Source organism: Littorina saxatilis, linkage group LG12 (genome assembly GCF_037325665.1).
Source record: "Littorina saxatilis isolate snail1 linkage group LG12, US_GU_Lsax_2.0, whole genome shotgun sequence".
Taxonomy (NCBI): Eukaryota; Metazoa; Mollusca; class Gastropoda; order Littorinimorpha; family Littorinidae; genus Littorina; species Littorina saxatilis.
This window is the reverse complement of record NC_090256.1, coordinates 16,926,705-16,940,322: the sequence shown is the minus strand read 5'-3', so window position 1 is coordinate 16,940,322 and position 13,618 is coordinate 16,926,705. Positions and strand designations below refer to the sequence as shown.

The window sequence follows — 13,618 nt, the reverse complement described above, 5'->3', positions numbered from 1 at the left end:
GGCCAGGATCAAGGGTTGGCAGCAACTGCACATGTGGGCATCGTTGCTGGGACTACAGATGAGTCGGGAAGAGAGCAGTTAGGGGCAACACACGCTCTACCGACGATTGAACCCGCAGATCTGCAAAGACTTCAGGGTGAAGATCCAGTCATTGGTCTTTTGTTACAACATTTGAAGAAAGGAACGAGACCGAGTATACAAGAGAAACGAGATTTGGGAAACTCAGCCATTGCTCTGTGTAGACAGTGGGATAAGCTCGTGGTGGAGAAAGATTTACTTTGCCGTAGAGTCACAGATCCAGTTAGCAACAAACCGTTGTTACAGATAGTTTTGCCAGAGTCTCTCCAGAGGCCGGTCTTTGAATCTGTGCATGGGACAGGTCATCAGGGAGCAGAACGTTGTTTGCGATTGTTGAGACAGCGCTGTTACTGGTCAGGAATGTTCGCCACAGTGGGAAAGTGGGTTCAGGAATGTGAGCGTTGCAGCTTTGCCAAACTGCCTTCAGTACGAGCTACTGCTCCAATTGGACATTTGTTAGCTTCTCGGCCGCTTGAGGTTGTGGCTATGGACTTCACGCTTCTCGAAAAAGCGACGGATGGTAAGGAAAACGTGCTGGTATTGACAGATGTGTTTACAAAGTTTACGGTGGCAGTACCTACCCGCGATCAGAAAGCTGTTACTGTAGCAAAGGTTTTGACGAAAGAGTGGTTTCAGAAATTCGGCATCCCCATGAGACTTCACTCTGATCAGGGTCGAAACTTTGAAGGAGAGGTGATAAAAGAGCTCTGTATTCTCTACGGTGTGAAGAAATCTCGGACCACTGCGTACCATCCGCAGGGGAATGCTCAGTGTGAACGTTTCAACCGGACGATGCATAACCTTTTGAGCACCCTTACGGATCAGAAAAAGAAACGGTGGCCTGAATACCTCCAAGAGTTGGTGTATGTCTACAATGTAACGCCCCATTCTTCCACTGGATTTTCTCCATACGCTTTGTTGTTCGGTCAGGAACCGCGTTTACCGGTTGACTTTCTGTTGGGGATCGGTTTAGAAGAAGAAGGTGGTTTGCCGACCACTGAGTGGGTTCAAGTCCACCGAGAACGGTTGTTACAGGCACATCAACTGGCGAACCGGAATCTACAGCAAGCAGCACATGAGCGAAAGAGGCGCCTTGATAAGAAAGTCAGAGGAAAATCACTTCAGCTTGGTCAACGTGTCTTGTTGCGGGATCACGGTATGGGTAGACGCAAAATCCATGATGCATGGAAGTCAGAGATTTTTGTTGTGGTCGAAATACCCGATCAGGATGGTGGACCATATGTCATAAAACCTGAAAACGGAGGTGCGCCGTTCCGAGTAAATAGGGCAGAGATAAAAGAACATTTGACTCCTGTGCAACAAGCCCCTCGGGCATCCATTAGGTTGCCAGAATTTCAGTTCCAGAGACGTGAATCTAGTTCAGATGACACGGATGAGTCAAGTTCTGAAGATGAAGTTACAGGAAACGGGGTTAGATGGGCAAACAGTTCGTCTGGAAGACGAAGGGTAACTAACTATTCCCGTCAGCGTCCCCAGCGACAGGGTGCTGGGACGCATTCAAACTTGCATCATTTACCACGAGGACCGTCCGCTTCGGTTCAGTCGGTGGTGGTATCTGAGAATTTTATGCTGTCTCTAGTCGACAGACTGCTCAAACGTACTGAGTAGAATGTAACTAGATTTTATAAATTCTATGCTGTCTCTAGTTGACAGATTACTCCAATAGATGGAGTAGGATGTAGCTAGATTTTACAAGTTCTACGTTGTTTCTAGTCAATAGACTACTCAAACATATTGAGTGGGGTGTGATTAGATTTTAGATTTTGTATTTTTGAGATTAGTTGGTTACTGAACTTTAATTTGTTTGTGTATGGCGTCTCCAGCCTCGTACGCCTCAGGAGCAAAGTATGCTACCTGTAAGGAATTAGATGACCTTTTTCTTCCTTTTTGCTCTCTGCTGTCGTTTGGTTTGTCTTTACTGTTTTCTCCGCTCTCACTTTTACTGTCTCCTCTGCTCTCGCTATTTTCTTGGTGGTATTTTGTAGAATTTGAGTTCTGGTGCTTATTGATGTCTTTGTTTGAAGACAGTGTGTATACTGGTTTTGTTTATTAGAATGAATATTAGTGGATTTTTGAAATAGATTCTGAAGGATTGTATGGTTGCCTATGAATACTCCTGTTGAATGGTTTAATTGTGATGAGTGACATGAGGTTATTGCTGATTTTTGACTAAAGGTTTGATATTCTGGGTGAGTTTTAAGGACTTCCAGTTTTTTCATTGCCTTGGCAAGTGGTCATTTTGTTAGTTGATTAGAAGATTGTGTTGCCAAGTACAGTTGGGATACAAAGAGGGGACATGCATTGATAAATCGTAAAGGTTGTCAGTATTTTGTTCTGATGTATGCTCAAGAGAGATCAGATGCTTTGATAAATCGTAAAGATTGTCAACATTTTGTTCTGATGTATGCTCAAGAGAGATAAAATATTTGATAAGTCGTAAAGATTATCATTATTGGTTATCTGGCAAGTGGTGAACATAATTCTTTGTAAAGTGAACCATGGAACTGCCTCTGTTAAAGATGAGTTGTGATTTTTTGTCAACTTGTGTGAGTTGGATGTCGACAGGAGATAGGATTATTGGCACTGGAAGGATTATGTGAAATTTGTATTTCAGAACCTATTAGTTTTAGAGAAATATTGTTATAGTCAGTTGATGGTTGTTTTTGTGTGAAAGTTTTTGAAATGATTTGAGGATGGAGAATATTATGTTCTTGGGAGGTTAAATATGTTTTTGAATTTTTCTGATTCTGGCATGTCGCCAGGAGACGACAGTCTAAGTTGGGGAGGATGTGAGCTTGGGAACGACAGTTACGGTACACATGCACTCTTGTGCATCCGTGTGAACTCGTGGTACCTCTATACTATCGGGGATTCATTAAGGTTTCCGAGACTGAGTTTCATTTCTATTGAATTGGTCTCGCGGAATAGCCGATTCTAAAATTTGCATAGGTAAAACGATTGTTTTTTTGATACAAGCCTCTAGAGTAAATTTTGTGATTAATGTTTTTGTGAACAAGAAACAATTGACAGGTGGCTTTGTTCCATCTCCTTTTTCTCTCCGCCGCGATGTAAAGTTGAATAGTTGAAGTTGACGTTAGGCACTAACTAAAGAAAGTGGGGCTGCCTGACACCCCTCGAGTTGAATGGGTTAATCTTGTGACACCGGCGCACAGGATGTGAACGTTAAAACTGTGCTTTTGCTTGGAATCTTTGAGGGAAAAAGACGTGAATTTGGTGCGGCGTGTTTTTAATGCCGTTGTGTTGTGACATGTCTGTCACGGCCGGAAATCTTTCCGGAATGTGAGGATTCTTTTGCTGGTAGGTTAAAACAATTTTCTTTCTGTAAATGGGTAGGCGGTGAAAAGAATAGTATGCTGCTTGGGGGGAGGATTTATTTGAATGTTCAAGTAGATTGTTTTGTGAGTTGGAATGGTGGGGAAGATTTTTGTGTGTGAATGCTTTAGAAGACCGTTGTTTGAGAGAACGGTATATGTATTGTAGGCATGTTATTTGGTAGGAATGATGTGTTTTGTTGTTTAATGAGTTAGCTTGTGGTAGTTGAAATTGTTGATTTGTTTACGTATGCTTACGGCGTGCATTCTGTGTTTGCAGGATGGCCGAGTGTGCGACGGGGTTTTAGTTATGTCTTTTCGGGTTTAGTTAGGTCTTTCTTTCTAGAGGGGTTCTTTTTAGTTAGGTCTGTTCTGGTTTAGTTAGGTCTGGGTTTAGTTAGGTCTTTCTTTCTAGAGGGGTTCTTTTTAGTTAGGTCTGGTTTTAGTTAGGTCTGGGTTTAGTTAGGTCTTTTCTTTTTTAGTGGGGCGTAGATTTGTTTTTATAGACTAGGTTTTGTTAGTGAAGAGTAGTTAGATTTAGTGGAGAGATTTTGGTCAGATTTTGTTAGAGTTTTTGTAGATTTGGGTTTTTTTTAAAGAATTGTTTTTTAGGTTGTTTTTTTAGATTTCGTTTGTTTTAAATTAGAGTCTCATTGTGGTTTTTTTTGGATTAAAGTTGAGAGTAAGGATTTAGAGTAGAGTGTAGTTTGGGGAAAGGATTTGGTGTGTTTTAAAGGGTATCTTTAGGGAAAGAATGTAGTTTTAGAATGAAGAGTGAGAATATTGTTGTTTTTTTAATTTGTTTAGTCCTATACAGTGAAAGTTGTATTTGAAGATAAATCCCCGTTATCCCACATTTTCCCCATTTCATCGTATGGAATAAAAGAACCTGGGTAATATAACTTGTGTCGTCTGCTTTAGTGTTTGAGTTCAGTACGAAAGAGGAAAGTAGATTGGCACACGGTTACACACGCTGTTTTGTTCAACCAAGGTTAGTACAAGTGTATGTAAGACTACAACAGTTAGAATGCCGGTGGAAAATATAGCGTTCCGGGCCATTTGTGGTGGATTTTGTGCTGTTTTTCTGAACTTCATGTGCAAACGGGCAAAAGTGACAGCAGCCATGATCAACAGTTTCACGAGAAAGTCGAGCACGGCCAGAGTACAGTGTGTGTTGTTGACAGTCATCTTACTGCAAGTGTACAGAACCTTCAAATCAACCCTAAGATTATCCAACTATTTAAGTGATTTGAAACATATTAAAGCTAGAAATCTTCTGATTAGACTTAGATTGGGAGTATCTCCTCTGAAAGTGCATCGATTTCGCTTTAATTTAAATGCAACCTCCGCTGATTTATCTTGTCCATTTTGTTGTAGCAGTGTTGAAGATGAAGTCCACTTTGTTTTAGTATGCCCTAAATATGCTGAGTTAAGAGAATATTATATTCCACGAAAATACACTAGAATCCCATCATTGTTTAAATTAACCATGCTGTTCTCAAACACTAGTAAGCCGCTATTGCTACGCTTTTCTACATTTGTCATGAAGGCGCTTTCCATTCGTAATCCATAATCCGTAAACGAAACAGGGCGATACAAGTAGGATGTTCTTGTTTTTGTTCAATATGTGCATTTGTATGCTGGTGCTTGAGATGTGCTCATCTCCATGAAAAGGGCCCAAGGCCTACTCATTAAAATATTCAGACTTCAGACTTCAGACTTCAGACTTCAGACTTCAGACTTCTCTCTCTCTCTCTCTCTCTCTCTTTTTATATTTAGTCAAGTTTTGACTAAATATTTTAACATCGAGGGGGAATCGAAACGAGGGTCGTGGTGTATGTGCGTCTGTCTGTCTGTGTGTGTGTGTGTGTAGAGCGATTCAGACTAAACTACTGGACCGATCTTTATGAAATTTGACATGAGAGTTCCTGGGTATGAAATCCCCATACGTTTTTTTCATTTTTTTGATAAATGTCTTTGATGACGTCATATCCGGCTTTTCGTGAAAGTTGAGGCGGCACTGTCACGCCCTCATTTTTCAACCAAATTGGTTGAAATTTTGGTCAAGTAATCTTCGACAAAGCCCGGGGTTCGGTATTGCATTTCAGCTTGATGGCTTAAAAATTAATTAATGACTTTGGTCATTAAAAATCTGAAAATTGTCAAAAAAAATAAAAATTTATAAAACGATCCAAATTTACGTTTATCTTATTCTCCATCATTTGCTGATTCCAAAAACATATAAATATGTTATATTCGGATTAAAAACAAGCTCTGAAAATTAAATATATAAAAATTATTATCAAAATTAAATTGTCCAAATCAATTTAAAAACACTTTCATCTTATTCCTTGTCGGTTCCTGATTCCAAAAACATATAGATATGATATGTTTGGATTAAAAACACGCCCAGAAAGTTAAAACAAAGAGAGGTACAGAAAAGCGTGCTATCCTTCTTGGCGCAATTACTACCCCGCTCTTCTTGTCAATTTCACTGCCTTTGCCATGAGCGGTGGACTGACGATGCTACGAGTATACGGTCTTGCTGAAAAATGGCATTGCGTTCACTTTCATTCAGTGAGTTCGACAGCTACTTGACTAAATATTGTATTTTCGCCTTACGCGACTTGTTACATTTAAACTTGACTAAATGTTTTAACATAGAGGGGGAATCGAGACGAGGGTCGTGGTCTGTCTGTCTGTGCGTGTGTGTGTGTAGAGCGATTCAGAGTAAACTACTGGACCGATCTTTATGACATTTTACATGAGAGTTCCTGGGTATGATATCTCCCAGACGTTTTTTTCATTTTTTGGATAAATGTCTTTGATGACGTCATATCCGGCTTTTTGTAAAAGTTGAGGCGGCACTGTCACACTCTCATTAATTGTTTTAATAAAATTGATTGAAATTTTGGCCAAGCAATCTTTGACGAAGGCCGGACGGACTTTGGTATTGCATTTCAGCTTGGAGGCTTAAAAATTAATTAATGACTTTGGTCATTAAAATTATGTTTTTAATAAAACGATCCAAAATTACGTTCATCTTATTTTTCATCATTTTCTGATTCCAAAAACATATAAATATGTTATATTCGGATTAAAAACAAGCTCTGAAAATTAAAAATATAAAAATTATGATTAAAATAAAATTTCCGAAATCGATTTAAAAACAATTATATCTTATTCCTTGTTGGTTCCTGATTCCAAAAACATATAGATATTATATGTTTGGATTAAAATCAGGCTCAGAATGTTGAAACGAAGAGAGGTACAGAAAAGCGTGCTGTGCAGCACAGCGCAACCACTACCGCACTAAACAGGCTCGTCACTTTCACTGCCGTCTACTGACTACGGTCATTGTGAAAAAAATGCAGTGCGTTTAGTTTCATTATGTGAGTTCCACAGCTTGACTAAATGTAGTAATTTAGCCTTACGCGACTTGTTGTTAGTGTGCTTTTAACTATTTTAGGATTTGCATCCTCATTATCATTATTATTATTTTTTCTTCTGTTTATTCAGTCATTAACTCAACCCATTTAACCCTAACCAGAAGCCTATCATACTAGAAGTATGTATCTACTATTACCAGCAGTAGACACGCGGTGATACATATGCCCTTTGACCTTTCCTTGGGGATATCCCGTACTAAAAATAGAATACGGGATTGTGGGAAAGCTGCAGTCAAGGGCACTCACGCACTATAATAATTATTTGATTTTCATTACACGACTCAAAACCGTTGGGATAAATCAACAAGTCGCGTAAGGCGAAATTACTACATTTAGTCAAGCTGTTGGAACTCACAGAATGAAACTGAACGCACAGCATTTTTTCATAATGACCGTAGTCCGCCGCTAGTGCAAAAGGCAGTGAAAGTGACGAGCCTGTTTAGCGCGGTACTAGCGGTTGCGCTGTGCTGCTTTACTGTACCTCTCTTCGTTTTAACTTTCTGAGCGTGTTTTTAATCCAAACATATCATATCTATATGTTTTTGGAATCAGGAACAGACAAGGAATAAGATGAAATTGTTTTTAAAACGATTTCGGAAATTTTATTTTAATCATAATTTTTATATTTTTAATTTTCAGAGCTTGGTTTTAATCCGAATATAACATATTTATATGTTTTTGGAATCAGAACATGATGAAGAATAAAATAAAAGTAATTTTGGATCGTTTTATACTAAAATAGTTTTAATTACAATTTTCAGATTTTTAATGACCAAAGTCATTAATTACTTTTTAAGCCTCCATGCTGAAATGCAATACCGAAGTCTGGCCTTCGTCGAAGATTGCTTGGCAAAAATGTCAATCAATTTGATTGAAAAATGAAGGTGTGACAGTGCCGCCTCAACTTTTACAAAAAGCCGAATATGACGTCATCAAAGACATTTATCGAAAAAATGAAAAAACCTTTAGGGGATATCATACCCAGGAACTTTCATGTAAAATATCATAAAGATCGGTCCAGTAGTTTACTCTGAATCGCTCTACACACACACACGCACAGACACACACACACACACACACATACACACACACACACACACACACACACACACACACACACACACATACACACACACACTCATACACCACGACCCTCGTCTCGATTCCCCTTCTATGTTAAAACATTTAGTCAAAACTTGACTATATGTAAAAAAAAGAATGGGTAATTCTGAAAGTACTCAATAATTATACAACTTGTTTTATTATATCGATTCATTTCATGACACAAAATGTTTGGAATGAAGCAAATGAATAAAATACAAGAATTACGAGTTCAGAAAACAAATAAAAATAAAATTGCCGTCGACGCGGATCGAACCGGGGACCACAAAAGTAAGTCTAGCGCGTTACCATGCAACTGAGCTACTTTGTTGCACTGTAGGCGAGGGAGATTTTAAATTCAAATATTACACTTGAGTTCTCGAGCGTGGCGACGACTGACTCGAGTTTCCGAGTCTCTCCGTTCGTATTTGTGTACTGTTCTCTGTATCTCACTGTTCGGGGCTAATTCAGTTCATAACTGACCCTACGTCGAAGTTTGGAAAGCAATATGAAGTAGCGATGATTTCAAGCGTGACCGACATTATTGATACGAAATGCATTGACCAATCGCCGATAAGCGCTGACGTCATTGCATGAAAAATACCCAAACTACTCTATTCTCGATGACATACTAAGGAGTTGTTCGGGAGAACGACGATCTATGGACGGTTTATTATATAAAGGGAAGCAAGCGGTTAAAAACGGGCGTCGATAGAGCCAATGAACAGAGATGTGAACTTGTAGTATTTCATTCACTTGTGCCCTAACCCAAAAGGTGGTCAAACGTTGACGCGCGTGATGTGCTCCGCTAACGCCCTGTTCAGTGTGCGATGGACTTTAGCGAAAGACCCCACAAAGTACACGCGCTTTTTTTGCGTACTCAGGCCTTCGTCAGAAAAGCTGACGGTTTATGTTTTTTAGACTGTAAGTGCACGTGACTTTTACGTCTGTCTGTCTCTGGTTGGCGCTTTTCAAAGAACTGTGTTGTGTGGGTGAACCAAGTACATACGTGTAATGGCTTCGCCACGGCAGATTAAGTTGTTCACGGTTGACGCGTTTGCAAACAGAGCTTTTGAGGGCAATCCCGCTGCCGTGTGTCCTTTGAATTTTGATACGGTGAGCATTAATTCGGTGATGTTTTCTGCGCCGTATTTTGTGTGTGCATTATGTGTACACATGTGTGTTTATGGGTGTATACGTGTTTGTGTGTGTGCCGGTGTGTGTGTCGGTGTGTGTGTGTGTGTGTGTGTGTGTGTGTGTGTTTGTTTCGGTGTGTGTGTGTGTGTGTGTGTTCATAAATCAATGTATGTAGGTTTGTGTTTGTGTGCGTGCGCGCGTGTGTGTGTGTGTGTGTGTGTGTGTGTGTGTGTATGTCAGTTCAGTGTGTGTTTGTGTGTGTGTGTAAGAGAGAGACAAAGAGAGGGGGAAAGACTGAGAGAGGATGGGAGAGAAAAAGAGAGAATTAGAAAAAGAGAGAGACAGAGAAGATAAAATGATCGAGGGAAAACGTAATTTCTTTTCGTGTGTATGCGTTTGCTCTTTTTCTATGGGTTTACACAAAGTAAGAAGATGGGAATCGTTGATATTGATGTCTAACAACACATACCATGTAGGACCAAGTGTGTGTGCACACAGAACTTGTGAATGTCAACTCCTCTTGGCAGTGCAAGTATTTAGGTCAAGCCGAGTTATTAGCGAGGGGAGGACAGGTAGGAATGGCTCGGAGCCAACGACTGTGGTGTGTGTGGTGGTGGGTGGGGGGGGGGGGGGGGCTTTAGTTATAGGCGAGGGGAGGAACGGCAGGAATGGCTCGGAGCCAACGGGGGGGGGGGGGGGGGGGGGGGGCTTTAGTTACAGGCGAATGGAGGAACGGCTCGGAGCCAACGGCTGTGGTGTGTGTGGTGGTGGGTGGGGGAGGGGGGGGGCTTTAGTTATAGGCGAGTGGAGGAAAGGTATGAATGGCTCGGAGCCAACGGCTGTGGTGTGTGTGGTGGCCGTGGGTGGGTGGGGGGGGGGGGGGGGCTTTAGTTATGGGCGAATGGAGGAACGGTAGGAATGGCTCGGCGCCAAAGGTTCAGCAAAGTCGACAGCTCCACAGGCACATTAAACGTGTGTGTGGTGGGGGGGGGGGGGGGGTGTGCTCTGGCTTGTGCCCCATAGTAATAGTAATATATTATTAGGCGTGCATCAAGCTGAAACGCAATGGATTCTTGCTTTGAATGCTAATTTTGATATCAAAACGGCCTGAAGTTTAATTGGTATGCAAATTCAAGTGGTACAAGTATATTCATGATTTTAGTACAAAATATCAAGAGTATCTAACGGTTTTGTGGTCATATAAAGCACACACACACACACACACATTTCTCTGCTCATAATAGCACTGTTTTTCAATGCCGGCTCAAAAAAATAGTAGGCAGTACCCTTAAAGAATAGGCAGTACCCTTAAAACAAAGCGTAATGTGGCTATCTGAACATGTCATTTTACATTGCTTTCATTGTACCCAACAGTTCGTACACTTCCTTCGGAATATACAACAAGTTTGTTTTAACTGTGTCTCTTTATTTTAATTCCCAATGTACCGACGTCAACTCGAGTCACTTGTGCACCTTTGTGTTTTCACTTGCAACGCATCATAAAAGCCAACACACACCTTAGTGTTTTCACTTGTAACGCATGGTATCTTTGTGTGTGCGCGTGCGTGCGTGTGTGTGTGTGTGTGTGTGTGTGTGTGTGTGTGTGTGTACTTTTAACATTGTACGCTAAGTTTTGCTTAGTGCTTGGGTTCTTGGTGTTATGTCTCAGTTAAATGTATGCTTTGTATGCTTGTTGATTTGTGCTAGTTTATTCTATAATGAATTTGTAAAGCGCCTGGAGCCAATTGATGGGACTCGCGCTATAGAAAAGTTATTTATTATTATTATTATTATTATTATCATAAAGGCCAACACGTGCCTTAGTGTTTTCACTTGTAACGCATCATAAAGGCCAACACGTGCCTTCGTGTTTTCACTTACAACGCATCATAAAGGCCAAGTGGCAACACACACCTTAGTGTTTTCACTTGCAATTAACGCATCATAAAGTCCAAGTGACAACAAACGCCTCCTTACGTGGTTTTGATCAAGTTCATATAGTCTCGTTGATGTTCGGGTTGTTGTGATTGATCGTATATAATGTTGGAGTTCTTGTGATTGATCGTATATAATGTTGGAGTTCTATTGATTGATTGTATATAATGTTTCTTGTGATTGATCGTATAGAAGTTTGATTGTACAGATGCAGCTTGCATCTCGTGCATAACACGTTTCTTGCGTATTGTACAGGACCTGGACGATGACACGCTTCAGAAGGTTGCCATGGAGATGAACCTGTCAGAAACGGCCTACATACGGCCGCTCAACGCAACCGACGATCATAGGACAGGTAGTATTGTCCTTAGTGACGATCATAGGACAGGTAGTATTACTCTCAGTGACGATCATAGGACATGTAGTATTGCTCTCAGTGACGATCATAGGACAGGTAGTATTGCTCTCAGTGACGATCATAGGACATGAAGTATTGCTCTCAGTGACGATCATAGGACAGGTAGTATTGTCCCCAGTGACAATCATAGGACAGGTAGTATTGCTCTCAGTGACGATCATAAGACATGTAGTATTGCTCTCAGTGACGACCATAGGACATGTAGTATTGCTCTCAGTGACGATCATAGGACAGGTAGTATTGCTCTCAGTGACGATCATAGGACAGGTAGTATTGCTCTCAATGACGATCATAGGACAGGTAGTATTGTCCCTAGTGACGATCATAAGACAGGTAGTATTGTCCCTAGTGACGATCATAGGACAGGTAGTAATGTATACTACCTGTCCTATGATCGTCACTGAGAGCAATGCTACCTGTCCTATGATCGTCATTGAGAGCAATACTACCTGTCCTATGATCGTCACTAGGGATAATACTACATACCTGTCCTATGATCGTCACTGAGAGCAATACTATCTGTCCTATGATCGTCACTGAGAGCAATACTACCTGTCATATGATCGTCACTGGGGACGTCCCCAGTGACGATCATATGACAGGTAGTATTGCTCTCAGTGACGATCATAGGACAGATAGTATTGCTCTCAGTGACGATCATAGGACAGGTAGTATTATCCCTAGTGACGATCATAGGACAGGTAGTATTGCTCTCAGTGACGATCATAGGACAGGTAGTATTGCTCTCAGTGACGATCATAGGACAGGTAGTATTGCTCTCAATGACGATCATAGGACAGGTAGCATTGCTCAGGCATGAAAATTCTCCGTATTTTCCGTATTTTCCGTATTTTTGAAAAAAATAAACCGTATTTTTTTTTTAATTTCCGTATTTTTCCTTTTTTTTTTTTTTTTTAAATTTTTTTTTTTTTTTTTTTTTTTTTTCCTAGTCACAGTTATAGTAAAATAGTTTTGGGGCCATGTTTGAATCCAATTTTAAGGCTCAGATAGCCCCAGATTGCACCAAATTGCACCCTTGAAAAAAAAAATTTCCGGGGGAGCATGCCCCCGGACCCCCCTAGAAGTCTTGGCACTTTGCGCCTGCGAAACTTGGCGCTACGCGCCTGCAAAACTTGGCGCTACGCGCCTTCGAATTTTTTTTTCAGTATTTTTTTTTTTTTTAGTTTTCATGCCTGATTGCTCTCAGTGACGATCATAGGACAGGTAGTATTGTCCCTAGTGACGATCATAGGACATGTAGTTTTGCTCTCAGTGACGATCATAGGACAGGTAGTAATTGTCCCTAGTGACGATCATCAGGACAGGTAGTATTGTTCCCAGTGACGATCATAGGACAGGTAGTATTGTCCCAAGTGACGATCATAGGACAGGTAGTATTGTCCCTAGTGACGATCATAGGACAGGTAGTATTGTTCTCAGTGACGATCATAGGACATGTAGTATTGCTCTCAGTGACGATCATAGGACAGGTAGTATTGTCCTTAGTGACGATCATAGGACAGGTAGTATTGCTCTCAATGACGATCATAGGACATGTAGTATTGCTCTCAGTGACGATCATAGGACAGGTAGTATTGCTACCTGTGTCTGCGTGAGTAACTAGGGTATGGGTAACACAGTGTATTATTTTTACCATGCATGCTTAACTAGGGTTAGGATTAACCCAGTGTATTGTAATTACGTACTACTATGCATGCTTTACTAGTTTACTGCATTTACGATTCATGTTTTACTTTTTCTTTCTTTTGTTTACCCTTAGCATGCATTTGATATCCATATCTTTGACCTTAAAGGCCCAGTGCAGCTCACAGCCTTCGTTTTGCGTTTTTGTTGCAGCTGAGTGCATATACAGTTCAAAAATCCTCCTATGGTAGTAAAACAAACCCAAAACTACCCAACGACGACATCTGTGAAGCTCGACAGTTTCTTGTTCGCGCGAGTGCATAAATTAACCAAGTTATTACGTTGGTGTTTGGTGGGAGTTCGATTCAACTTGAGTGATTCCGGCCTCCATTTTGTTTTACATAAACTCATGATGACGTCTGACATAGTTTACTTAGTGACTGTCTTTTTTGTGCATGATGTGATGATCTACCGGCCTGATCTAAATTTAGATCCAAAAATAG

General features: G+C 40.7%; 1 protein-coding gene across 3 annotated transcripts in view; it reads left to right on the top strand.

Moving 5' to 3' along the window:
- Positions 1–8,911: 8,911 nt before the first annotated feature.
- The window catches only part of LOC138981381 (phenazine biosynthesis-like domain-containing protein 2), a 27,293-nt gene continuing 22,586 nt past the window's right edge, over positions 8,912–13,618 (top strand). The window contains exons 1-2 of one of the 3 annotated variants that reach the window (XM_070354279.1): positions 8,912–9,097; positions 11,309–11,408. In XM_070354279.1, the coding sequence (XP_070210380.1) occupies positions 8,996–9,097; positions 11,309–11,408 (202 nt within the window). In that variant the 5' untranslated portion in view covers positions 8,912–8,995. Of the gene's footprint in view, positions 9,098–10,426; positions 10,523–11,055; positions 11,099–11,308; positions 11,409–13,618 lie in introns of those variants that run through there. The other 2 variants (XM_070354280.1, XM_070354281.1) reach the window with 2 other exon arrangements.